This window comes from Manacus candei, unplaced genomic scaffold (assembly GCF_025592945.1).
Source record: "Manacus candei isolate 608988 ecotype Guabito, Panama unplaced genomic scaffold, ASM2559294v1 h1tg000036l, whole genome shotgun sequence".
In the NCBI taxonomy this organism is placed as follows: Eukaryota; Metazoa; Chordata; class Aves; order Passeriformes; family Pipridae; genus Manacus; species Manacus candei.
Genome location: NW_026138084.1, coordinates 4,670,342 through 4,698,149, shown reverse-complemented (window position 1 = coordinate 4,698,149; position 27,808 = coordinate 4,670,342). Strand labels below are relative to the sequence as shown.

General features: G+C 42.3%; 1 protein-coding gene across 2 annotated transcripts in view; it reads right to left on the bottom strand.

Annotated features, from left to right (window-relative positions):
• Positions 1-380: 380 nt before the first annotated feature.
• Positions 381-27,808, bottom strand: part of VGLL4 (vestigial like family member 4) — an 84,029-nt gene continuing 56,601 nt past the window's right edge. For both annotated transcript variants that reach the window (XM_051793350.1, XM_051793349.1), the window contains 4 exons: positions 25,769-25,958; positions 8,494-8,716; positions 5,350-5,467; positions 381-3,231 (listed from right to left, as the gene is read on the bottom strand). In XM_051793350.1, coding sequence (XP_051649310.1) covers positions 2,963-3,231; positions 5,350-5,467; positions 8,494-8,716; positions 25,769-25,958 — 800 coding nt within the window. In that variant the 3' untranslated portion in view covers positions 381-2,962. The remainder of the gene's footprint in view (positions 3,232-5,349; positions 5,468-8,493; positions 8,717-25,768; positions 25,959-27,808) is intronic.

The following is a 27,808-nucleotide window of genomic DNA, read 5'->3' as shown; positions in this document are numbered from 1 at the left end:
GAAATGGAAGAAAATCGAGACATTGGTTATTTTATGAATGAGGCAGAAATGCAGGACCAGCTGGTGTTTTCCAAACCAGTCCCTGTTCAGGAGCAGCTGCTGGTGAGCTCCTCTAGGCCCAGCACAGCTGCTGGGGCAGCAACAGATTCTTTTTGTTGCTGAAAATATTTTTTTCTTGACAAAGTCTTGTAGGGACCCCCCTGCCAAGGCTCAGGTGAGGCTGTGGCAGCCCCTTTGGTGGGGTCACCATCCTGAACAAGGTGGGTTCATTGGAAGGAGACCAGGACATGACCAGAGGCTTGTTTCTGCTTCCAGCTCCAGAGGCACAGACACCAATTTCCTCTCTTGCCAAGCAATACAGAGGCATAGGAACACACCTGTGATTTAAGAGCACTTTATTGTTCTTTAAGGCTACTTTTAAGTACAAAAAAAAAAGATGGCCTGCCAAACCTTTTTTTTTTCCAGGTGAAACAAGGCCACAAAAGAATGGTATATTACAGATTTACAAACACAGAGAGAATTGTTTAAACTGAACTGTAGATAACCTGGCTCTGTGAAGAAACTTCACCACGTCTCGTGATGGTGAGTTCAGTTTAGCGTCCTTCCACCACCCCCCAACCCTTTGGCTTTCATGACATTGTGGTGTCCAATAATATATGTTTTACTGGACATCATAGCACATTAAATCTTTATTGCCCTCAAATCCATTTACCTATCTCAGATAAGTAAATGTAACCTTGTAAAACAGCTATTATTGAAAATATTAGCTTTAAAACCATTATCTTACTTGTGTTTACAAAGAAATATAGGAGTCACATTTTCCACAGAGTCCATCTACAGTATTAGTATTGACTGTTATACTGCTCAGTAGCCTCTAGCAATAACAAATGAGTGGCTATTAATGCTAATGCAGTGTCCTCATAGAATAACTGTGTTCCTGCACTTTTACTGTATTACAGACAAATCTACAACAAAAAAAAAAGATCAACTTTTTTCTCCAACCAAAAAAAAAAATAATAAATGAATGATTACAATAAAGGAAAGGGAAAAATTAAATAGCTACATATCATTAACAAATTAATTGTTCCTCAAAAAATACCTACAAATTTCTCTGTACATTCTTTACGCACAGCGTAACGATGGTCTTAAAGTTACCTATATAAAAAAGTGTTCTTTTAACAATCTTCCTACAGAGAGTAGGGTACTGAATGCCAAAGCAAGGAAGCGTTGACTACCCAGTAAGATGGTAGTGAAATGTGTAAAACTGGGGGCTTAGATGTTGGGGTTTTTTTATATTTTTTTTTTTTTTAAAGAAAACTGAGCAGCCACCTTCTCACCAAGAGTAAGAGCCAATCTCCCCATCTCTTTCTACCCTGCACCCTTTCCAAATTAAATAGCTTAACTTTAAAAAAAAAAAGAGGCATAAAATAAAAGCCACAGTGGACCCAATACTGTAACACAGTCCATAATACATCACGTGTAGTTCATCTTCCAACTAGTTCTCATTTTCTACACTGAACCAATCGTTTCAGGTAACCCAGTATAAAAAAAAGCCCTAGCTGCAACTGTATTGGGAAGATGGAATGTACGGGGGAGAGTAGTTACACTTAACAAGAAAAAGAGAAGCTCTTAGCACTAGCACAGCTGTGGTTTCATGCCTGCCTCTACTACCTAATTTCTAGTTAGTAGCTATCAATATAGCAAATGATAATAAATGCAGTAATACCTGTATAAAGTCTCTACTGGAGGAATGTTTGCTGCAACTTGGCATCGGTTTAGGAATAGGCTTAAGAAAATGGAAAAAAAAAAGACAGAAAGAAAGATCATATGTCACAAACTGTAACAATCTGTTGTCCAGCCAAGATCCATAACAGTAGCAGTTCCTGCAGCTAGTTAAGGGTAGATTACACAGACTTGGTTTTAGGAAGCAGATCCCTGTGAAGCAGCAGTGCTGCAACCAGGGAGGGTGGCTGGACCTGCGCAGAGCTCAGCATCCTGTGCCAGCAGCCACCAGCTCCAAGGGTGGCACGAGGCCTGTCCTGAGGCTGCCCTCGATGCTGGCTGCTGCTAAAGTGAATATCAAATACAAATACCATAGAGTACAACTGTACCAGCAGTAAGTATATCTAGGATTGTTACTGACAAAAATAAACTAGTTCTGAAGAAAAGCTAATAAGTATTATGATTCTTACTGTCTATACATTAATAGATACCAGCTATTTTTTATAAAACATGCATCGTTAAGCACTATGGAACCCTCCAACCTCAGCTCTAGTCTAACAAACTGCAGTGTTTAGGAAAAAATGCCCGTGTTCTGTAAATTATGCAGTCCAGTTGCAAGCACTAAGCACCTGAAATCTAAAGAGAGAAAGACCTATAACCTGTATGAGACTTCCCCTTCCTAAGCTGTTTTGCTTTAAGAAAAATCAAACTGATAAAAATGTCATCCTTAAACCCTTTTTTCAGCAGTTTGCCCTCAAAATATTAGCCTCTTCCAGAAAGTTGCTGTGCAACTTCAGTCCTCCTCCAATAGTGCAAATCATACATAACAGTTCTTTTCAAGTATATACATACAAAATTACTTCACAGAGGGAAAAAAAAAAAGCAATGTAAGCAAACCAGACAAATTCTAGTCTTAAGAAGCTAAGAAAAGCAAAAAGGACTGGGGTCAACCAACTAAGTGTAATGGCTTTTGTGGATTAGCGTGCATTATTTTCTTAAGGGGCAGCAGATTTGCATCAGAGGTTTCTTTGGTAATTGAGGCAGGAAAAAAGGATGCTACATCATATGAATCTTTATGAAATAGTTCCTGCTATTGTCTTTAAGGGCACCCTTTCACAAAAAAAAAAAAGTGAGTACACAATAACGTGTTGAAAACTAAGCTCTCCTCCCCCAACACTACCTAAGCACTGTTCAAAGCTCAGTGAAACCATGCAAATTGAGAAAGGGAAGGGTCCTCTCCTCAGGAGACCACGGAGGGTGAGTGATTATGATTGACCATGTGGGAGGAAGGGGAAGACTGGCCCCGCCGCGATGCTGACTCGGGGCTGCTGGAGACGCCGTCCTTGGCAGCCTTGATCTGCAGCCACGTGTCCCCCAGTGCTTTGGCAAAGTGGTCATCGACTGAGCCCGTGATGGACACCGAGTTTGCCACTGGCTCAGGCTCCTTGTAGTTCTTGCCGAGGCTCCTGCGGAAGTGCTCCTCCACCACCGGGTCACAGGCAGTGGTGGCTGCGGGGAAAGGAGGCACAGGATGTGTTAGAACCCTGGCACCAAGGGCTGGATCCACAACCCACATTTTCTCCTGTATTTCTGTCACAAAACACAGGATGGTTTGGGTAGGGAGAGACCTTAAAGCTAATCCCATGGGCAGGGACACCTTCCACTAGCCCAAGTTGATCCAAGCCCTGTCCAGCCTGGTCTCGGACATTTCCAGGGATGGGGCAGCCACAGCTTCTCTGGGCAACCTGTGCCAGGGGTCTCACCACCCTCACAGGGAAGAATTTCTTTCCAATATCCAATCTAAATCTACCCTCCTTTAACTTAAGGCCACTTGTCCTGTCACTACAAGCCCTCATGAAAAGCCTCTGTCTCAGCACGAGGCCAGGCTTCCTTACATCATTAGGGGACTGTTAGTGAATGAAATGGGGAAGAAGAAATGAAAATGAAAAGAAGTAAAAATGGAGTTAAGTATTTTTGCATTTCTGTGACCTGCAACAGGTGAGCATTTTATATATAATTATATTCTCCCTCAGCCTACTAATAGCTACAGCTGCAATTCTGTGGAAACCCTCTCCCTGAACAATAACATAGTAAATTCTTTAGGCTTAAACAGAATTGAAGATGTAAATGGTTCTTTAAAATCACGTCCCAGTCAGGTGTGAGGCGCCCTCATTCTAAATTACGTGCCAAGAGCTGACCTCAGGGTTTCATCTTACTTCACACACTTGTGCTTGGAGCAGTCAGCAAACTAAATGAAATCATTACCTTTGCACTGGGTGCATTAAACTGATATAATACTATTAAAAAAGGAAGAAAGAACCTGAAAAGACAGGTTTTGTACAGTAATTCCTCAGACTAAATATGAGAGAGCTGCAGTTCTACGTTTTAGAAACAGTATCTGTGTCTAAATGAGAATTATCTTTCAGAAAGCACTTGGAACTGTCGGGATCCATGGCACTGGCATCTGTGCTACAGCAAGGTCTGACTGATCCCAAAATAAACGTGAGTGTCATGCATAAACCTCTTCACCTGACAGGAGACAAATCTTTTCTGGAAACCCTTACCCTTCTTCCCAAGCCCATGTAAGTGCAGCTGAGGTCTCCTGCAGCTCTCCTGAGACCAGTAACACCAGTTCATGAGAAAACTTGTAACAGCTGAGGTCCCTATTGACTGATTTGTTCAAGAGTCTAAGGGTCTCCTTCAGCTTCTAATTCTAATTCTAGTTAGCACTTCAGCTTCTAAATCTAGTTATCAACAATACACTGAGCTTTACAAAATCAAAAAAATACTGCTACTAATAATACTAATACCCTACTATAGACTTCTAGGTTCCTGCCTACAACACACTGGTGTTGTTCCATGGACGCATCCAGGTTTACGAAGCCCCACTGCCGTGACCTTTCAGCAATGCTGTGTTAAAGCTCTGCCTCAGCAGGTAAAGGACTTGACATGAAAGGGCTGTGCTTCCCTTGGGCTTTTCCACTCTGCAGTGGGAGAGATGAACAGAAACGGGCCCAGGTTTCCCAGCAAGTATTGCCTGAACAGATTTCATAAAAAGTACTATAGAAGGCAGAAAGTTAAAACTTCCTGCTTGGGTTGCTGTAGCAACTGCCCTCCAAAGCTTTTTGTGTTATCCATGCAGAGCTGGGTGGAGGGTATGGGCTTTGGAAGAGTATTTGTAGCTGCAGGAAAGATTTTTGTGACTGCAGCTGAATAGTAAGAGTTTACTGGCTATTGAAAGACTGGAGAAACTACAGCTCCTAAAATATGGTTCCATAGTTGGATCTGCTGGCCCTGGCTGCTGTTTGTCAGATAGACTAAAATAAACATAATGACTTATTTGTCTGTGTGGGGTGTTTTTTTTAAAGCAGCTTTTCAAAACAAGAAGAAAGAGCACCTCTCTCCTCCCCCCCCCCTTACTTTGAATTGGTACTTTCTTCAGTGGCACAGGATTGATGGTTAGAAAGTGCATGTCCAGGGAGCAGATATACAAAGAGGTGTCCATTGTTTCACCTCTTTTTTAATTGCTGTTAATACATCAGTGCCTGCACCAGCTAAGGTTGGTGAGCCCATTCTGTTCTCCTGGGATTCTCCTGAGGCCGTGGGGAGTTTGGAGGTGTCACTTACTGCTGGAGGGTCTCCTGTAGGCAGGCCCGGAGCCGCAGCCGCTGTGGGCGACGGGGCAGTGGGAGAGGCTGCAGTTGCGGTTGTTGGCAGAGGCACAGGTGATGACAGAGGGACGGTTCTGGGGGGGACACACAGGAAAGCTATCACTCACTCAGGCAATCAGCCACAGCAGCGCCAATTAAACCCATGAACTATCCGATTCAACAAAGCACATTAAACCCCCCAAATTATTCAGCTTTAGAAAAAAAAAATCCGCACTTAAAATTCCAAAATTCCACCGTTACGGAAATAAAGTGGTGAGTGGCCACACAGAAAAAGGGCAGTGTGAAAGCGAATCATTACAAGCATTAAAATGATTTTACAGTGACTGTTTCAACCTCACAGACATTCCATATGCAGCACTAAATGTCAAATGTCAACACATTAAATGTATGTTTCATCCTACGGCCACACATCCGTGTCATTCCAGGACTCAGAAGGGCTTTGCAGATTTTACAGGTATTTGTCATCTTGGTGTTACCCAAGTTTTTCATTCAGAAGTTGAGTTTTCCTAGCTCTAATTCTGTATTCTATACTGCAGACACAAAGTAATGTATAATGTGAAGAGCTCCTGAGCCAGTCTTGACCACAAATACTTTCCTGTTGTAATTAATCTGCTCTCCAGCACTACTTAATTAACATAATCTTTTTTCATTCTCAACACATGCAAATTTCCCAAAATCTATATTACATCATCATAGCTCTGCCACCTATACTCTGTACAAAGTGTAAACATAAAATACTCTTTTTTATAGTTGTTTACTATGTAAATGTTACATTGAAACAAGGCCTTGGGAAAAGAAATGTCCCAGTTTCTCCAGGTGGCTGAAGGGAAAGAACACAGGTATTGGAATAGATTTGCTTTGCATCTTTGGTATATTTTCTGATACAAATAGTCCATTATACTCAATGCAAGTTAATTGTTAAGTTTTCAAAAAAAATTAACAGAATTGATGTAATTTAACTTCTTGTCCATTTTACAAATCTGTGAAGCAAACCCACAAAAATCACTGCATTACCCTGACACAAGGTCAGTGGGGAAGAAGGTGGTTCTTTAGGTAGAGTAAGAGCAAGGCCAGTGAAGTCTTGCTCTTACTAGTAAAGAGCAAGATCTGTAAAGTAAAAGAGCTGAGCTTTTCAGGGAGGTTTAACACCATTTGGCAGGACAGGACACAACAGGAATTTTACACAACAGGCTAGCTACATCTCACTGCACTGACAACAAAGTAAAAAAACAGGAAATAAAGAAAAGAAAGGAAGTATTTGATTTTTTGGAAGCATTTCACATGGGGAAGTATTTATTTTCTAAAGAGGTGAAGATGTTGTACCTCTTCGAAGCGTTTTTTTGAGAAGGGTATGTATGCTAATCTTTTCAAAAGAGTATTTTGGACATGTAAGAGGTGGGAAGTAGAGACAGACAGGTAATAATGCCTCAGGAATCCATGTGCCAATACCATGAAGGCAGGATAAGGCATCTTAGAGAGTCCTCTGCTGTGGCTGTGTGTGTGTACAGAGCACTGAGCAGAATACAGGCACTTGTATGAAAATACTGAGGTAAATTGAGGATTTAGTAGCAGTGAGTACAACGGAATACAGAATAACCCCGCCTTGCTGAAAATAAGAAGGACATTTTTCCCCACCTGTTTATTAGAAACAGAGTAAGATGAAATCCCGTTCAACATGTTAAGGTGAAAAAAACCCACAAAACCTAACAATGAATCATCAACCTAAGGTTTCTTTTTATCACTAGACTTTTTATTTTGGATGATTTCTAATTCCATGATCTTAGCAAGGTCTTACCTCAACATCCTATTTTCCCAAGAAAAATGACTGTAATCTAATTCAGACCATCAAAGATGACAGGAGAGAGGAATCCAGTACTGGGCAGCAGGAATCAGCCCAGGTCAGACAGAATGTCAGTGGTGCAGCTGCTGAGCAGGGACACAGCAGTAATGCTGTCAGCGGGCACTGGTGTTGTCACTGGAGCCTGTCCCTTCTCTTCTGTCATCACTGATAACCAAGAGCAAGGAACAGCCGACCTGCACTGAACAGTAGCTCTGCAAGCGACTGCCAAGGGGTGTGAGAGAGCAGCAGTGCGAAGTTGCGGTTTGGCACAGCAAAATGTGAGGGACTTGTGTACACAGCCAACCCCCGTGGAAATCCACAGGGGATGGGAAGTTGATGGCTCCAGTGAAAAGCACGTGAAAAACCATCTACTCCATGTGTTCACCCTTTGCAGGCATCATTGCAGGAGGGAAGGAAGGAAGGATGGATTTGGGTACATGGGCCAGTTTCATTTCTCAGTGCTGCAGCTCATCACAACTCAATTCTCTTGCTTTGTCTCTCCACTTGTAAGAGGGATCGAAGCAATTCTGACACTTAACTGTTCTTGTAGAACCTGCATAGGCTCATCTTCAGCACTTCTGAAGCAGAACAAGTGCAATGTGCAAGAAAGTCAAGAAACAACCAATCAACAAAAAAAACCCTCCAACAACCACTCCAGCATATGGAAATAAAGTATAAAATAATAAAAAACAATTACTTGGCTTTAGGAAAAGTTGTTATGACTTAGTGACACAACATTGCTCTGAACAATGCAGCTTTTGGCTGGCTAAAACAACTAAGATCATTCCAGTTTCTTTCACCTGGAACATTCAGTGCAAAATTTTCCCTTATGCCCTTTTTGTCCTGCACCCGTTTTTCAGCAGTCCTGGTGGGAGAGAGCCGGAACAGAGGGGAGGGGAGCACACATGGATCACCAAGAGGGGCACAATTGCATCAATTTGCAACTACCTGCAAATTGCATCAGTCATTGCCTAGCAGGTACTGGGACATCACTGAACCACACACTTTGCATTCCCAATTAAAACACCTGCGTCAGGGAAAGCAGAAAGGCCAAGAAATCTGTGACAGATACATTTACACAGCAGTGATATATTCACATTACACACGATGACATTCACTGCGTGTTTTTAAAATACATTTTGCCTGAGGAATAGTATCTCCTCTCTATTGTAATTCACAAAACGTTCTGCTTATACCTGGGAGTCCTCCCTGTGTCCACAGCCAACACTCTCCACCCACACAGCTCCTGCCAGCCCGTACCTGCTGCCGTTCCACAGAAGTCAGTGCTGGTGTGATGCCAACTGTCCTGGTTGCGTCCATGCTGGTTTTGGTCAGTGCTAGAGGTTGATCCACACTCAAGCTTGGGATTGAGGCATATATGTGATTGGCATGAAGGCTCATTGTCGGGGCAGCTGCCCTCTCAATGGGGCTGCGACTCCTCTCCCGGTGCTCCTTCCGGTAATCCCCGTTGGAAGTCTTGTTTCTAAGGCAGGAAAGAAAAAAGGCCTTACTGTTGTTCCAAGCTCTTCTGAGATATGCAACATCAAATCCCTGTAATGAAACACCAGGAAATGCGCTTTGCTTGGGCTGTGGGAGGTGTAGAATCAATCCCTCAGCCAGGTACCCTTGGTCTATCCAGCCTCCTCCCTGCAAAGTGAAGCCAATCATCCCGATTTGCAACCTCTGGCAGCCAGCATTTCTCTTCACTGTAGAATTTCTTCAGATATTCATTCAGATGCACCGAGTTAAAGTGACAACTTTTTTAAGATCAGACAACTCCTCATTTAACATAGTGTTAATCCCACTCCCTCTCCTAACACTGCAATATTCACTGCTGAAACCCAAGGAAAGTTTATTTTACTGAAAAGACACAGTTGATATCAGCAAAAATGCAGTGAGTCAAGGCAGGAAGCAAAATCTTCAGAGCAGAAAATGACGAAAAAGTAAACTACACTGCACTTACCTCAGAATCACTTAATTACAACTGCTCTTTCAAAAGAGTAATTTCAAACTACTCCTGAAAAGTAAATCCCAGGAGATGTGCTCACATAATTAGTCTATCATTCATTGCAATGGAAATAAAGCTGGGTTTGTATCTAGGGATGAGAGACTTCAGTTTCCATACAGCAGTATAATTGTCATTAAAGGCAAACCAGTGACTCAAGGGAAAGGCACTTCACTCATAACCCAGGGAAGTGTGGGTATCACTGGCAGTCTGGGGAGTACCAGTGTTGTAAGAGTTCACACACTTGCAGGGACTGGTCACTGAGTTTCAAACTGCAAACTCCATCAATCCTTCCCATAGGAAGGCACCAGAGGAGAAAGCTGGCTTTGTGCAAAATAAAACCTGTCTTCAGAAGATTCTTGAAGTACTAATGAAGCGTCCTATGTGTCCTGTGTATAAGTGGGTAAAACTCAAAGTGGTTTTCCTCCCATCTTTTAAAGCATATCACAGCAAATTAATATGCAGGAGCAACCTTTAAAAATGCTGATGAATATTAGGCAGAGAGAGAAAAGGAATCAATTCAATACTGAATTTACAAGTTCAAAAAGCTAATGCCTGTTTCAATATCTGAGGAAATGTCTCCAAAAGGAAGGCTGAGGGGAAAAAAGCCCTGCCAGTCAAGGGAAATAAGGAACCCCTAAAACACCCAGACAGGGTGTGGGGATGTCCCATGGTGATCCTGTCCTGGATCCTGGCCAGTCCTGAATCTTTTAGCCTCACCAGCATCCTGTGGCCAGGGATTCCGCAGTCTAAACGACATACTTTGTTAGTACCTTTTCTTCACGGACTCTTTTTGTTTCTTTTTAACCTAAAATCTGTCTTGGTCTGCTTTGCCTCGATTCTTGTATTAGGAGAGAGACAAAGCCATTGCTCCCTGCTCATCATCTTCATGCCACTCCCAAGTTCATCTCTGTTCAACAACCTTTTTTTCCCAATATAATACTTTATTCAGATAAAACCTGTTCCCATATCTTTGTGGCCCCTCTCAGGTAAAAGATAGAAAAGTGATCATCTTTCTAGGGATGAGGATCCAGATCTCTGCTGTGTTGAGAAACTTCTCACAGTTCTTCAGTGCTATTGTTGGTCACGTGGTTGTACAGAAATCTGCTATTGCTGCCTGAATCAAATTTCATTTATTGTGGTAAAGACAGGGTTAATATGATGTCAGGCAACCAGTGACTTGAGAACCTCAGGACACAGCCCTCAAGCAGATTCCCCTGGCATGCTTAGGAGGGAACAGCCAACAGCATAACAATAGGATTTATAACCCTTTGGATCCCCCTGCTCTGCCCCCCATCTCTTTCAACTAATTCCAAATTAGCAGTTGCAGGTCAGCAGAACCAACCAGCAGATCCAGACCAGCAGATCCAGCCTCGAAGGTCTCACAGCTGGTGCTCAAGATGGTCCCTGAACACCCTGTGTTTCCCAAACCTCTCTGCAGGCTGGATTTGGACAGCATAAAGCAGCTCAAATCCAGCAGGAATGGCTCTCCCAGCCTCAGGCCTATTTCAATTGCACTGCTCAGCAGGAGCAGCGCTCAGCAGGAAAGTTTGGAATTGCAGCGCTCTGAGCTAATGACTGATGCAAATGTGAGTTAATGGCAGCGTCGGGGACTATATTTAACATACAGTAGCCTCCTCTTGAATTACAGTATGGAAACAGCTCCTGGACACAACCAAACCCTCCTGCCCCACCCCGAGGAAGCAAGCGGGGAACTTCAGAAATAGCACAGCAGCCATGAGACATCCTGGGAAACAGCAACACGGAAAGCCACGGCAAAAAATCACCGTTCAAATGAAGGCTGTGTAGGGATGGCTTGTTCTCCGTCCTGCAATGAAGAATCTTTGGCGGCTGCAAGCCAAATTCTTACTTTTCAACAAAATATTATCTGGTCTACTACAATTTAAATGACCATTTGGAGGTTGCAAAACCACCTACAGCTCCAGCACATTCCTCCTTTTCACTCCCTCAAAGAAAAAAATAATCTCTGTTCAGAATTTTTCTGTTTTAATAAGGACAAGTTGATTTTCAAGGGAAAAATTTAGTTTCCTCCACCAAAAATATTTGTAAAATGAGTCAAAAAAATGTAACTACACCAGTTGTTTGGGGGTTTAGTCTTATAACACTTTTCAACAACTTAGTGCTGCATTTACTGGGGAGTGGGGCTGTCAAGTGACCACTGATGAACAAACTTACTGAAATTTCCAAGCAAAATACATTTTCCATTTTACACAACAGCACCTATTTCACTCATCCTCACTTTAAACAAAAAGTCACAGCCCTAAATAGGGGTGAACTGGTAGTTTTGCTGCCCCCAAAACACCCAAACCAACAAAAAACCAAACAAAAACCCCAACTCAACAAAAAACAAAACACAAAAAAACCCCAACAACACTTTCCTGCAAAGATTTTTGGAAGGGACCAAGAAACTGGGCAATGAGATCAGACTGATGCCAGGAACAAGCACAGCAGGCAGACTTTCCCTTAAGACACCTAAAATTATTGAGTTATCTCAGCAATCTCAGCAGGCCGCACCCCAGTCCTGTCTGTAAGCAAATAATATCCTCTTCCTAAATTAGAACAACTCCTCTTCTGGCCAGGGAACTGTTTTATACTCCACTCTTCAAAGATCCTCTCCTCAATTCATCTACCTTCAACTATGTAGTCTTTGCAAAAAAAAGAAAAATATCTGAAGCTTCTACTTCCACATCAGATATTGTTTTTTCTGAGCCCAGCTGGAAATGTTACAGCACTGTGTAGGACAGTAATGTAATAGTTCTGCCCTTGTGAAAATACACCAGCACTTGTTAGTCCCTCCTATTTAAATATAAACAGCAAATCCTACAGATATCCGACTCCACTTGTAAGACAATTGTACTTAAAATTACTTATAGGGTATTCATCAATTTCCCATTATTAAGTAACTTTAGTTTAAAATGACACTTTAGAAATAATTTTCTATTAGAAATGGAAATTTTTTTACAATTTCAAAATGATTAATTATTATTATTGACAGAAGTCATTCTTGTTTTGCTATTAGACACTTTATCTGAGGGGGCAGCAAAACTGCATGTGTATGAAGATAATTACATTTCACTGAAGTCCATCAGTTTAAACATTCCACGTGCACTGAACAAGGAGAAATGCATCTCTTAGGTCAAACATAAGGGCGGAAAATTACAAAGAAGGATTTCTGATCAAGTTTGAAAAAGAACTTAAAAATATATATCACAAATAAATCTAGCTGTCTAAACAGCTTTGCCATCCCCAGACTCCACTTCATCTTAAAAAACAGCATATGCAACCCTGGGCTCCACGTGCAGTGCAACTCTACTGGCTTAAAAAATAGCAATTCCCATGGTGAGACCATCAGTCATATCCACCACCCTTCCTCCCTGCTAACACAGGTAATTCCAGCTACTTGTAGGTTTATTTTAGCAAAATTACAATTCCAACCTAAAATTAATTTCTCCAACACTTGAAAAACAGACAATTGTTTCCCATGTTGCTTCCCAATGAATCATAACCCAGACTCCAGCACTTACCAAGCATCATGTGCTCGGGTGGATGTCATACCAAAACCACACACATCCTGACTGGAATTCTGCCGCAGTCTGGTTCTAAAGAAATTTCTACTGAAAGCAATGCTCCAGCCCTCCTCAGAACCAGCTCAAAGGGACTCAAATGCATTGTTTGCATTTTTTGCTGCAGACCCTTCAGCCAGGGCTGTTCTGTGCGCTGGCACTGAGTAGGGGTAATTCACACTCTGCTACGGGAACAAGAGAACTCTGCCAGCTGCTTAAGGAAAAGGGAAAAAAGAGGCCCAGTGAAGGGGACAGTTTTGCTTGCACTCACTTTCAGCCTGCAGATCCTTAAGGAACAGTTGCCAAAAGCATTACTGTACCTCCAAGAGAAGAAATCACACTCTCTTTGGCAGAACCAGAGCTCTGACTTGAAATGGTTGCACAGGGGAGTGTGTTGCACAAAGAACAACTATGTAAAATGTTTTCTTTACACAAACACAATGCATAATATTGCTTGGGAGTAAACTTCCATTTGTGTAACAAGTCAAATATGATTTAAATATTTTTAGCATCTTTGTAATATTTATTTTCTAACATCTTTTATTGTCTTTATTCATTAACTCTGAAGTCTGAAAGAGGACAGCTGCTTTTGTTAGAGATTGCTTAAGGATCTATAATCCACTGATACTTAATATCTGCTCCACATGACGGGGATCATTTCCTGTGAAAGTATCTACTTTTATCTACATTACTTGTGTTACTGTGAGGTGGGAAATCTAGAATTTAAGATGGTATTTCAAAATACAATGATGCATATGCATAGGGAAAAATCCAGAGTGTTCTTTACTCAGATTTTTTTTAAGCAAGCTGAATTGACTTAAAAAAACCCCCAACAACCCAAATAAAACCTGAAAGTAATATCACTTTGCTCTGTCAGCCAATCATCTGAAGTATTTATAACATGAAAAAATACCCCAAACAGCCCAATGCCCTCTTCAAACCACATCTCCTCTGAATGACTGTCATCTAAATATATAACCCTTTCCTATCCTGCTTTATTAACTTCATGCTTCGCAGTTCCTTCAAGTAGCCTTTTCCTTTTATGGCTCAGTACTCCATTCCAAAAAGCCTTCAAAGAGGCAACTTGCAGAGATCATTGTCTTTGCAGGAATCACTCCTGCCACAGAACCTGGACACACGACAGGGTTTCCCAAGAAAGTTAATGAATGTCCTCCCTTTCTTTGCCACTGCTGATATTTTAACATTATTTGTACAGTATCTCCATCCCTGCAGGAAACCTGGCCAAACTAAAGCTCATGTTTTTGTACCAACGCACAGGTCAAGCTGGCAACTGCTCTCCCGGGAAGGCCTTTCTGGAAGCAGCACTGGAGCATCCCTGTCTCCTGCTCTGGTCCTGCTGGGGCCAGCTGGCCATGGAGGGCTCTGCCACAGGTCTGGCCTGGCCTGGAACATCCTCCAGCCCTTTGCCCATCCCAGTGTAGTTGAACAAGGATAGAAACAAGGGCTGAGCCTTCACTTTCTGCTTCAGGCTACAAACAAGTCCTGAGAGCCACCCAGGATTTCAAGCACTGCCTCGAAGCTTCTCCTGCCACCAGTAATTAAAGTTAACTCCTCCCAGAAAAGAGCTTTTTGTTCTTTTGAATTTTTAACTTGAGCACCAGCCCCAGTCTGGGAAATTAAACATCATATTTATACAAGTTCTCTCAGAGTCCAAATCACACATGCACCAACCACACCAATTTTCCCTGCTCTCCCCACTCCTCTGTAGCTGGAATTCTGCAGTTCCTTCCCTTAAAAAGTTTCAATTAATGATATTTTTTTTCAGCTTAGTGCTACAGCTGATGGAAAGACCTTTGAAATGAGAAGTCTAAACCACTGAAAATACTCTAACAAATAGGATAATCTTACATATAAACAAACACAGGTCAGACTTTCTATATTTATCCTCATCAAAACAGGATTTTCAGAGACAAAATCTCGGACAAGATTGTCACTTACAAATGGAATCAACAAAGAGGACAGATTTCACAGTAAAGTAATCAATAATAAGCTGTGAAATGCATAAAGGAGTGTCCCATTACTGCCTGCATCAAGCACAAATTTTCAGATACAGATGAGCTTCTCTTCCTGAAGGCTTAATACTCACAAGTATGAAAGAATGTAAGAGAACCACAGGATGTAAGAACTCAGTCCAAAGCCAAACCCACAAAACTGAAATCTAAATCAAATGTACAGTAAAATCAATTAGCACAACCTCAGATCCTACTTATTTTCTCACAGGAATTTTTTCTTTAATATTTGGCCATCTTTGCTCCAACACTCAAAGGATTGTTTTAAAAGGTAGCACTGGTTTCTTCATAAAAGTAATCACTCATTCCATCCATAAGTAAAATGCTGGGATTCATTAAATGAAAAGTTACATCACTGCTGGAACACATGTACATATACAATGCAGAAACACTAACAAAGTTACCTCACTGCAATAGGTACAGGCTGCAGGTTACCTGTAATTCAACCTTCAAAAAAAAGGGGGGGAAAATTGCCCACTAATCTCTCTGCTCTGCAGTGCTACTGCCTGTTTGCTCAACTCCAAACCTACTACAACTCCTGCATTTAGGTCCTCATTTTGCTTGGTACACCTGATGGCTCATTCTAAAGTTCCATAATTTTTTGAAGAAATTAAACCATACCTGAGATGCAAACAACAAAATTTTAACACACAGTAAATATCCTGAACAATTCTGAAATGGTAAGGGGTGTCATTAATTCTGCTGAGGCAGCTGTAAATATGAATTAGCCTGTTAGGAAAATTACATAAATTTTAACAATCATTAACTGTTCAAAAGGTGGAATTAGAGCAACAGAACGTTCCAGCATTTCAGTACTACCACAGTAACAAGTGTCTGGGTATAACTGGTTATTGCAGTAAGCTTAAAAAATTTCCTAAAATGTACAGTGATTTCTGGAGTATAAACATAATCCCATTTCACATCTTCAAACTTTGGTTTAACTCTTTCGAGGTGGGAACCAACAGCTGAGTACAGTTGCCACCAGTTCTGACTTAGTTTTCAAGGATTGAGGACAAAAAGTATTCATCCCTTAGTCAAAGAGGAGAAACTTTCTGGTCCTCTAACCTGCAAGGGGGTATCTTTGGCTTCCCTCTCCCAACTCTGCCCAGGAACAGCACAGTTCTTGGGAAAGAGACAGGACACGTAACTAACCTTTGAGATTTATCTGATTCAGCCACCCCTCCATAACTCCCTCTTGAAAGAACAACAGTAGCTTCAGTTGCCTTTGGAAAATCCTGCACAACTGCACTAGAAAAATGCATAACAGAAGAACTATTTCTGACAACTGTGAAGAACAAAAGACAGAAGAAGCAAACATTTGGGAAGCTGAGAAAGGCACTGCAGAGGATGTGGTCTGTCTTTATGAGATGTTGCTACTGCAGTTCAGAGAGCACTTTTTTGGAAGGTAGTTTCAGTAAAAGTGAAAGACTCAGACATATCAAAGCATGCCAGAAACTCCATTCTACAGCTGCCAGTCAGGACCCACAACTAAGATTCCATTTCTAGCTCAAAAGTAAACTCTACAGAAGTCACCATAGTAGCAGGGTACTTGGTGACACAATAACCTTATTTTGAGACAGTCAAACAAAGCTGGTGAAGCAGAGGGAGTCTGCCAGTGCTCACTTCTGGAGAGCAAGGCAGGGTAATGCAGATACTGGGATCAACAGAACAGGATCTAGAAAGGCAAGTCACTGCTGCAAGGGAAACTAGAAGTGTCTGTGCAGAAATCTGAACTGTTTCAAGTCCATAAGGCACTTTGAATGCTTGGAGGGGAGAACTTCCAGAAAAGCAAATGATAAAAAAACGAGGTTAAAGAGACACTCCAAACTTTCCCTAAAGTTTCTAACAAGCAGGAAGAAAAATCTGATAGCACAGGGAAAGAGCAAAGAGGCTTCCATGCAAACAGCTCGAAGGTCAGAGGGGTTACTGTAAAAATTCAGAGGCAGCTGTAAAGGGATTCATTTGTACCCACTGCATTGCCCACCCAAACACCTCTGGCAGACATTTCCTCCCACATTCTACCAATTCATGAGCTGGGTCACGTGCAGCTTTTATAATTCAGCCATATTAACATCCTTTTGAAGTTCAACTTGGCAAATGCAACAAACCTTTTATACCGAGTCACTGGAAAATACCATAAAAACTATTTATGGTCACACAAAGAATCCCACAGGCCAATGGCAGAGAAAGGCTGCAACAGAAAATACAGCAGTGGGTCATGTCCCAGTGCAGCAAGATCAGCCACATCCACGTGTGCTCAACACTGCCAGGGAGCATCAGTCTGTTCTGCAGGCTCTAGGAAAACTCAGTGGTGAAGTTGTGCAGGACTGCCAGAGGAAATAAAAAATGGCAGTCACATTTTCTTAGAGGATTCACTGGGCTGCCCCTCACAATATTTTCTACTTTTTTTTATTTGGAAAAAATATTTTTGTTCATCACTCAATGCCTGTCATGGAACTGTTTCTGTAAAAGTGAGCACCAGGTTAAGTCAGTCTGTGAATCCCTAATTCTCACCAGTTTACAGGATTTTACTTAGTTCCATCATCTAAAAGATGCATCAAGTGAAAATCTTACAGTAGAGGAGCATATAAAAATTTTTTTTCAAAGAGATGATGTGGGAAGTAAAAGATACCAACAACATGAAAATGGCAGGTTTATTTATTAAGAGCTTTAACAACACAACCCAATCTCTGAAAATAAGGTCACAGTGCTGGAATTAACTGTGCCAAATTTCCAGCTTCAGTGGGTCTTATGAGAAAGTGGGAAAAGGGCCTGGATCCTTAAAGCTTATGATTGTGGTCTCTATCCATCAGATACACACTATAACATTAGCTGATGTGCAGCGGGAAAAGCAGAGAAAGTACAATAAATCACTTTCGTACAAAAATTTTAACAACTCTCAAAGAACCCCCAGGTTCTTCAGGCCTTTAGACTGAGAATAGTGTATAAATAACTGGTTTTAAGAAATCAGATTTTTTTCACAGGTTGTTTTATAAAAGGAATAAACATTTCATTAGAAGTTTATTGAAACTCTTTGTAATTGCTAATAAAATCTGAATTATCAAAACCTCTAGAAGCACTATAAATACAGTAACAGCTTCATTGTATATTGCACAACTATTCTTACCAATATAGTTGCCATAGGTTTGAAAAGAAACGTTGGAATCCGTTTCTCCGGGGGTGGGGGCAGCGCGGGGAGGGCGGGGAATCCTTTGTTCGGGGCCTTTTGGGGGTTTCGTCCGGGACAGGACTGAGCAGGAGCCCGGTTTTTGGCCGCCTCCTTCTCTTTTCCTGAGAGGAAGTTTTTCCCCACAGGACACCTCGCGGAGGACAACTGAGAGAAACTGACCCATCTGAGAGCGAGGTATTCTGCTTTCGAGACTGCCTGTGGGAAAAAGACTTTTTTTTTTTCATTTCTGACTGCCAGCACACGTGGCTGTGAGCACCTTCTGAACTGTCGGGACAGTCCTGCATTCCCCCCCTCCCCGGATTGCTGCGGGTTTCTCCCCCCACCACCACCTGGGGATTTGGAACTTTGTTTTGTTTCTTCTGAAAGTTTTTGATTGCACCATTTGTTGTTTATTCAGACTTTGTTAATGCAAAGCTGTTTCCTTTTCCACACTTCCACCTGAAGTCTCTTAATTTTTAAGTTGTAATCTTGTTAAACCAAGACAATAGTAAAACAATTCCTTTGAAAAGCTGATAAGCAAAGCAACCCCAGCAGCAGTTGCATGTTTAGAGGGCACTTCTGCAACTCAGGCGCTTGAGTTATCCATCACACTCTGCAATCAACAGTATCCTCTCACTGCAGCTTCTGGTTTAAAGGAGACTTTAGTTAAAAAAGCAAACCACAAGCAAAAATAATCAGGGATTTTACTCCCTTTCCTCCCCTCTCCCCCCTTTTAAAGCATTGTTTTGTGAATAATGAAAGTTACTGATTAAAAATGTGACTAAGAGATTCATGAGGCATCATTCAGGCAGCACGACCTCAGCGATGTCAGTCATGTCCACATGGCTCACACACATATGGTACAAATTACTCGGACAGACAAGGACTGTAAAAGCAGGACTGTGACAGGAACATCGGAATCGACCACAACGTGACTGCACTGTGTGACTGTTCCTTACGGAGCACAGCACATGTGCACCACCTCAAACACAACATGCAGCAGTAACTGGAGCATGCCAAGCTCCCCCCAGATGCTCTGAAAGCTGTTCCCATGGCTTACCAAACCCACCCCTCTCCTTCCTCACCAGGTATCCGGTGCTCTGGTCAGTAAACCAGGCGTATCCCATCCCCCCTGCACACATAGTCCCACAGGTACAGCTGCTGCCGTTCTGGGCACATCCTGCCGTGCTTCAGGAACATTTACATTGGGAATGAGGAGCTGCAGTTTGTGTACAGCACCAGTGCAGTTAGGTAAGAAATGCAGAGGCAGCTCAGCGTGAGCTGAGTGGTACAGACATGGGATCCACCCATACAGGGATCCACCCACACTGGATCCATCCACATGGGTGTACACCCACACAGGGGTCCACCCACACCAGGACCCCATCCACACGGGATCTATCCACATAAGTGTCCACGCTCACAGTATCCACTCCCATGGCACCCATTCACAGGTCCATCCATACGGGTGACCAGCCACACAGGACCCATCTACACCGGATCCGTCCCCACTGGATCCGATTCAGCACCACAGCGCATGGATCTCAGCAGCATTCCCTCCCCCCTGGGAGAAGCGGTCCCGTCACTGAGGTCAAACCCTCCAGACTGCAACGGCGGGGAAGCCCTTTTATTTCCCTCCTCGCTTTCTTTTGAGATGAACCTCAAACGCAGCCCAGCCCTGGCCAGTGCAGGGCAGGGTCCCCCCCGGACTCCGGGCATCGCCCCCGGCGCAGGACACGACCCCCGGCCCGCCCGTCCTGTCGGCGCAAGAGTCCCCCGGGAGCGGCCCCGGTATCCGATGGGAGATCCATCAGCTCCCTTCCCCAGATCATGTTTGGGAATCACAGCCATGTTTGTTCAGCCAGACCCGCTGCAAGGAGTTAAACCCGCTGGGCTGTGCCTGCCGCCCTCCAGCACCAGCACTGCCAGCCCGGGGAACAAAACTACTGATTCAACTAGAAATTCATGTAACGTTTGATTCCAAATCTTAACCTCACAGAGTCATTGTCTATAGCAACAGTGTCCACAACATTTTAATTCTCAAGAGCGCAACTTTCTAGTAAAAGGCACATCTGTCAAACTGCAGGAAACATCTGGGAAAATGGTTAAATAGAAAGAAGTGAGATTAAACCTTTGTTTCCATGGGGTTGAGATATACATTTAGAATAAGCTTGCAAAGGTCCTTTTCTTGCCTCTTGCTTAGATATCAGGCTTTTGGATCGGTGCTGAATTTCACCCCATGACAATATATGATAGTTCACATAATGTAAAATTTTACTTTCACCCTGGGGTAAAAATCCAACACCAGGGCTCAAGGGATTTCCCATTCACTAAATAGTTAGACTCCATGATCCTTATGGGTCCCTTCAAATTAGGTGATTCATGTTCCATCCCTGTGTGCACAGGCGCCCAGGCACCTTCCCTAAGTGGGTGTCCAAACCTCCGTATGGGTGCTTGGACCCCCTGTGCAACACTAACACAGCTTTTCCCCTCACAAGGCATCTTGGAGCCTTGCCACACTATGGAAGGGTTATGCTTCTTCACATGAGATGTAAAATGAAAGGGGGAAACATGATATCAAAGCAGAAATCTGGAGCTCACTAACAAACCCCTTCTGTTTGCAAGTGGAGGAGACACCTGAGCTAACATTACTTGATTTTTCAAGTACTTCAACATATACCCAAATTTTGACAGATAGGTATTTTTGCAAAGGACTGATAAGCTATCAATCAGATTGCTTTTAGCCCTGGAACTGTTCATAACAAACCTTTTACACGTGCTTGAACTGAAAGGGAGTGGAGTGCATTCTGAAATTCCCCCTTGGCTAAGAACTGTAAAACTCAGTGTTAAATATTAACTCAGGTATGGTGGCTTTTTCAAGTCCACCTCTGAAGGTTCAATTAAACATATATTTCTTGGAAGCAACTGAACAGTGATTTTGTGTATTGTGCAATCTCCATTAGTAAATAAGAAAATACATCTGATTGATTCAGTCCATCATTCAAGCAAAGAAAAAAAAATTAGGAAGAGCAGTTTGAAACCTGCCTTGTGATTCTTTGTCCACTTAATCAACAAGAGCAACATTGTATCAGTTCCACTGGCAATAGAGTTCAGTTTCAACAGGACTGATTTGAGAGGCCCAGGTCAACCGTAAAATACTTCAAGAGCATATTTGTGCCCGGAGGACTGAGTGAAGATGCTTCACTCAGCAAATGAGAAACACTTGGGGTGTTCTGAATTGTGTGTTGGGGTTTTTATCCAATTCCAATTTGTCACAATAAAGTGATAGTGTAAACATATTTCTTAATACCATATGAAGTTTGGAACCCAAAAAGGAGCAGTTAGCAGCAAAGAACTTCTCTGACAACTCCCACACTACCTCTGCAAGCCGGTTCTGCATCTTTTCAAACCCTGCTGGAGCTGGAGCCTCCTCCACAATGAGGACCTGATTTTCTGCAGAACATTTCCACTCTGGGTTCTCAATCAGGCTCAGGGAATGGTAAGGAGGAAAGTGACAGAGCCCCCACCTCTAATGAGGAGGGCCTTGTTTTATTGAGTACTTCAGATCTTAAGGTTTCTGGCTTTGAGCTGCCACAAGCTTGAAGAAGATGCAGCTGACCCTGCTCTGAGCAGGAGGTTGGATGAAATGGCCTGTTCTAACACAAATTATTTTGTGGTCTTTGAATACAGGTCACTTTTAGGACAGATTTTTTTAAAGGCTGCCCTGGTGATTTCTACCACAGTGTCATTAAAGTGCACAGATGCCATTGGATGTTCATGGTAAAAAATCTGTGGTGTAGGGCAGCTTCCACAGTGTAGGGCAGCTTCCACACTGCAGGAGTCTTATGGGTGGGACTGACATGATTCTTCTTTGTAACAAAAGCGAAGACAACCCAGATTTTGAAACAGAAGAGTCTGGGTCTGCACAGTTTACGTCTGAAACTACACATCATTTTGCATGACACATTAAACTACTTTATTCATGTGCAGACCTTTCTTCATTACAAGAAAAAGCCGAATTATATATCACAGAAACCAAGAGACGATTATTCCTCAGACATCAACTTAACAGCTGCAAACATTTTGCCATAAGGTTATTTCTGTATAGAAATTAATTTTGATTGCAATCCTAATGCCAACAAACCAAATGGGAATCCCAACAAGCAGAAAATACTCTGTCCACAAGCCTTCTTGTCCCAAACTCCAACTTCCAGCCTGATGTACTCCATGAGTAAACAAAAATAATGGAACTCAAATGGTTATTTCTCTTTAAAGCTCTTTGGCCTGGGCACCTCTGGCTGATGGAAGGGGAGCTGGGGACTCTTAGGGCAGCGGTGCGTCCCGCGGGCAGGGCTGTGTGTGCCCGGCTGGGACAAGGCAGTCTTTGTATTCCCGGGATTCGGGAACTCGAGAGAGAGTGGGAGGGAGGGAGGGAGGGAGGGAGGGAAGGAGGAAGAGAACCCGAGAGGAGGGAGAGAGGGAACCCGCGGACACGCTCGGCCATGCCTGGGCAGCGCTCACCCCGCCAGGCTTCCCAAAACGCACCCCGGAGGTGGAACAACGCGGCCACCCTGCCCACACACACAGAGAGAATTCTCACTTAATCCGAGTTCCTAATTACCCTCCCGTAAATCAGAGTGATTTTAGTGAATTCATGGGAAAACAAAGGTGTGTTTCAACCCGAGGCTCAAAACAAGCGCACTTCTACTTCACACAGCACCAGAAAATGAAGTGCAGTGCAAAAAGCACTTTTTACTTCAGCAAGATTAACTTTAGTGAGTGCATTTCAAGTAAAACATCTGAGGGACACACCAGAAAGTGTGAAATGCAAACAAAGGAATTCCATGTTACCTGTGGAAGGAGTGGAAATACTCTTTCTCCCCAAGGAGAAGCTCCTCAAGGAGCTTATGGGAGTATACAACCTCTATCATCACAAAAATACAAAAGCTTTATAAGTATATATAAGTAAGGAAGGTAGCACCACATACTGATTTTTAAAAATTAAACCACAGGGTTTCAAGTATATTCTATTATCTTAAAGCTGAGAATCATCTCCTTTGAAAACAGCTTTTGATAAATTGTTCTTTGCACAGAAATTCCATTACATATTTCAGAATGCCAGGAGGTTTGCCAGGGCATTTGATTCACTCTGCTCTGGACACTGTACTCCAATAGTTGAGTTTTTCCACAATAAAAGTAAAAACACTCACAGATGATACTTCAGGGAGTTACACCTGAGCAGGGAATATCTCAAAGCCCTCCGGTTGACGTAACTGGATTTCTAATAAAATATTCAAAGCCTTTAAATGGATTCATTCCCACTGAAGCACAGTGGGGTGCTGCTACCTAAGAGTTAAGACCAAATTGCTATTGAAAGATTCTACCATTTATAATGAACCAAAGACACAATTCTTGTCCTGTTTAATTACATTTCCAACCACAAGACGCTGGTGTTAAGAGGATGAACACACAGCTGCTTCCCACTTCTACCGGCACCATCACAAAGACCCAAATGCCTGACCAAGAGCTGCTGGAGGTTATAAAGACTTCTGTCTTCTAAGCACTGACTTCCAAATGAAAGTGGTCTGCCCATCTGGACACTGGGAATCACTGGAGGCATTCACACACCGCTTTGGGCAGAGATGTGCAGTCTGCAGTCCTCATATTGATCATGGTAGCTGTGCCCAGATTTTGTATCACCAACTCTTTCATCCTATGCTTTCAGGGGACTTGGTCCTGAAAAGGAGACTGAAACTTATCTTTACAGTTTGAGTCACAGAAATAAATGTCTTTGCTATCACCAAAGATATTGTGCCATCTAGTTTTCCCCACGTTACACTCCACGTCTCTTACAGATCTGGTTTTCTAAATTAAATGTTGTCACACTTTCTAGAACCTTCAAGTCACACACTGCCATTATTGTATTCTATAAAACATCTATTTCCCCAAACCTACTGTCTTTTTCCTTATTGTGAAAAACTCAAGCTTCTACAACACACTTCCCATCTCCAAACCAAAATTTTTAGGACAGTTCCACAGAGTTTGAGTAATCCATTTCATTTGTTAAACCAGAACATCAGAATCCAAAAAAGAGGGAAAACATTCAGAAAAAAAACTTCATTGGCTGTGGAGGCGGGGAAATAGTAAAATTTAAAGAATGTCTGTGAACTTTTCTGATATATCTGAAATACACAGACATTCAGCTATTTCAGATGCATTACAAAAGTTCCAGTTTCTGTAATATTCCACTGAAAGTACATTTTTCTTATGGCCAGATCAAACTTACAAAATAAAGTAGAAAAAAAGATGGCCTCGTGGATGCTATTTTAGGTTATAATTCATTTGCAGTAGATGGTTTAATTAAACACATTAAATCACATGAGCTCTGGACAGAAAACCAGTGCTTTTTATTATAAGAAGATGCATGTTTCACGTACAAAATCACAGAAAGAATCCATTGAGTAGAACCATAAAAATATACCATACCGGAAAATATTGGATACCTTTAATGTATATCTAAGGGATCATTGAAATAACTGCCTGTATCTTTTAGTTTTGAACCTTGGTTGCACAAGAGTCTGCTGGTTCAGACTTCATTATTTTTATGGCCTCCACTGTTATAATGTACATATGTGCCAGCTGTATTTTATTTCATCACTAGAAAATTAGTTTTTTAAAAAAAATAGAAATCACACTTTTCCCCATAAAGTTGCATAATGTTTCAAAAATGCCATAAATCTCTTTGGTTGTGTAATGCATGTGTGCCACAAAACACAGCACACAGTTCTTTCCAATACCAGCACTCTCAGCTCCAAAGAAAGGCTACAAATAGTTAAATTTTTAGGCGAAAGAAGGAGGTATGTTGTAAAGTCTCTTTCTTGTGAGCTTTTATTGTTTTGCATTACTTCAGTGCTGGATTCCTGATTTGTAACAAATTCCAAGAGTGCAGACTGCAGGCCCAGCCTCTGACTAACACTGTGGTGATTTATTTGAGGATAAATACCTCTGTCCACATCTCAGGGCTGCACACCAGAGTCCACGGCAGCGCGGAATGCGCGGAATGCCGGGGCTGCAGGAGCTGAGGCAGCAGGGACAGGCATCAGGCTGCTGAACCGCTCCATGGCTTCCTCCAGTCAAGAATGAAAGGAATTCTCTAAGTCTGAACTTTGTGCCAACCACGCTTGCATTCCCAGGAATGAGAACGCAGCAAGAATGGCATTTGCTGATTGCCCAACACGTGCACCTCACTCACTGACACCTTACCTGTCGGACACATTCCACATCTAACTGTCAGAGCCGTGCAATCCCTCAGTAATGTTTAGCAACAACTGCAGCTTGCCCAGTTGTCAAGGCAGACAAGGGAGCAGCTGGCTCACAAGTTCCTGGCCTCAAAAAAATGCAAAGCATTTGTGTTTCTCCTCCTCCTGCCTCCCCACCCCCATCCGCACAGAGCGCCCAGAATGGGGGGAAGTGAAAGGGGCAGATAACAAAGAACAACCGAACAATACTTCAGGAATTGCAAGGTGAATACGTGTGTTTTACTATAAATAGCTGAGCTAATTCCTGTTACTTCATGTTGCACGAAAACAAAAGAAAACAAGAAACCCCATCTAATCGCAACAGCTTTTAGGCAGATCTCCCATACAAGCTGGAACAAAAGGAAAATCCAGGGTAAAGTTTTTAGCCAGGGCATGATTTGAGCACACAGAGAGATGCAGAGGATAACCTTAAATAGCGTGGCACTTACAGATGTGGATTGAACATCCGACTCATTTTAGAGACATGGTCGTTTTCACAGTCTAGCTCCTCGTCCCCTTGGTCCATGCTGAGCTTCCTCTTGTTGGGGCTGATGGGAGGAGGGCCCGTCCGGTGGTTGGTAAGCGCAGGGGACACGGGAAGGGGCTGAATTCGGGGCTCACCTCTCAGTGCTGCCTCACCTAGGGGGGGAACACGGCAGAGAGTGAACACGGCAGGGAAAAGACAGGTGAAATAACATGCTTTGAAAACGTGCTTGCAGAAAAATTTCCCCAAAATTTCAAAATTTTCAAAAATTTCCCAAACTGCACGGGCACATTCAATATAGTTGTACCACAACAATGCTTTATGCTGGGACAAAAAGTTGAGAAAAGGCAGCATAAGAGAGGTGGGAGCTCACCTCAGATGATCTGAAAGGCTGAGCTAACTCATCTTTGCAACAGCTTTTTTTTACTCAGAAACATTCCTTCGCACAGGCTGCAATTCCAACACCGAGCTTTGATTACCTCACTCTGCAAACCATGACTGCTCACAGCGAAATAAGCTTTTGTTCCTTTTCTTATAGTTGTGGTTATAAATTCCAGGGCTACAGTTCACATTTATGCCAAATATCCAAGATATAAAACCAAAATGAACGTTCAAATTCTCAGATGATTCCCTTTACAAAAAGCTGTCCAAAACAAGCTTGTCTGGTATATAACCATGCAAGGGAAAAATTAAAGAAAAAATATGAACTTGCTGATGCAAGTTTTAAGTACTTTAAAACTGTGTTTTTGGAGCTGTGAACAAAGAGCACAATTCTTCAGCACAGGAATCACAGAATTTCAATTGGATAATGCTAATTTCCATCTGGGCAGACTGGGGGTGGGCTCCTGAGTAGATTATAAATTTTTATATAATCTAACACTTACCAGAAAACACCATTCACAGCATATGAGAGCTGTGTATAAATAATTTCAGCAACAACAGAGTTGCCTTTGCATAAACACATTGACATATCGTTGCTAAACAGGCATTAAAGCATGACCACAGCACTTTTCTAATTTAAATTAAATGTCTCAGTACTTGTACCAGCTGAAGCACAGTGCTGCACTTCATCAGCACTTACAGACTTTACCGAAACTCACATCCTTACAGCCACAGGCCATATTTAGACCTTATAGGGATTTAAAGATGTTAAAAAAATGCTTTTGGGGCTTCATCAGGGGCCTGTAGAGAGCTAAATTAACCAGGGTTACCTATTCTGGTAATATCTCTGAAATAGCCACCTTTGCTAGAGTTTAAAATTTGTATTTTTCCTACACTGCCAGAAGCATTTTGTTTTCTACACAGCCATAATTTCCAGACCTAAAATTAGGATCAAGTTAACTCCATCCACAGCACTGAGGTACCTGACAATGGAAATCTTTGTACACCACCACACATTTTCACATCAGCGCCGAGGCAGATGATTTATAAAATGCTGCCCTAATTCCACACATGACAAATGCCATTCTGTTGGAAAAAGGAGTGAGGAGAAAACCTCCTGAATGTTTACCAGTAAAAATAAGCATTCTGCCAATTTAGTCAGCATAATATAAACTAGCAAATACATGCTGACCTATAATACACCACAAGCCATGATTTCTATTAAAGACTCTGGCACCAAATCTAAATAGGAACTTTCCATCTCAGCTCTAAATAGCAAAAACTGTGCCCTGCTGCAAATGCTCTAGGACAGACATCCAGACCTCTCCTGTTCCAAAGAACCAAAGTGTTAATTGAGAAGCCCCCACAACTGCTCCAGTGTCACAGAGGAGCCTTTAGCACAAAGGCCTCTCATAGAAATAGTCTTCAGACCACTAAACTTCTGCATTTTTAATTCAGCCTTTGTATTTTGCCAGTAGAAACCTTCACCTACAGAGTGTTCATATCCTAAACTTTAAAAGTAAACCACATCATACCAGTTCCTCACTGTGAGGAATCTCCCTCATTTTTGTCTTTGAAAAAAATTAAGTTAATACCAATGTCAAAAGATAAAGCTTTCACCACC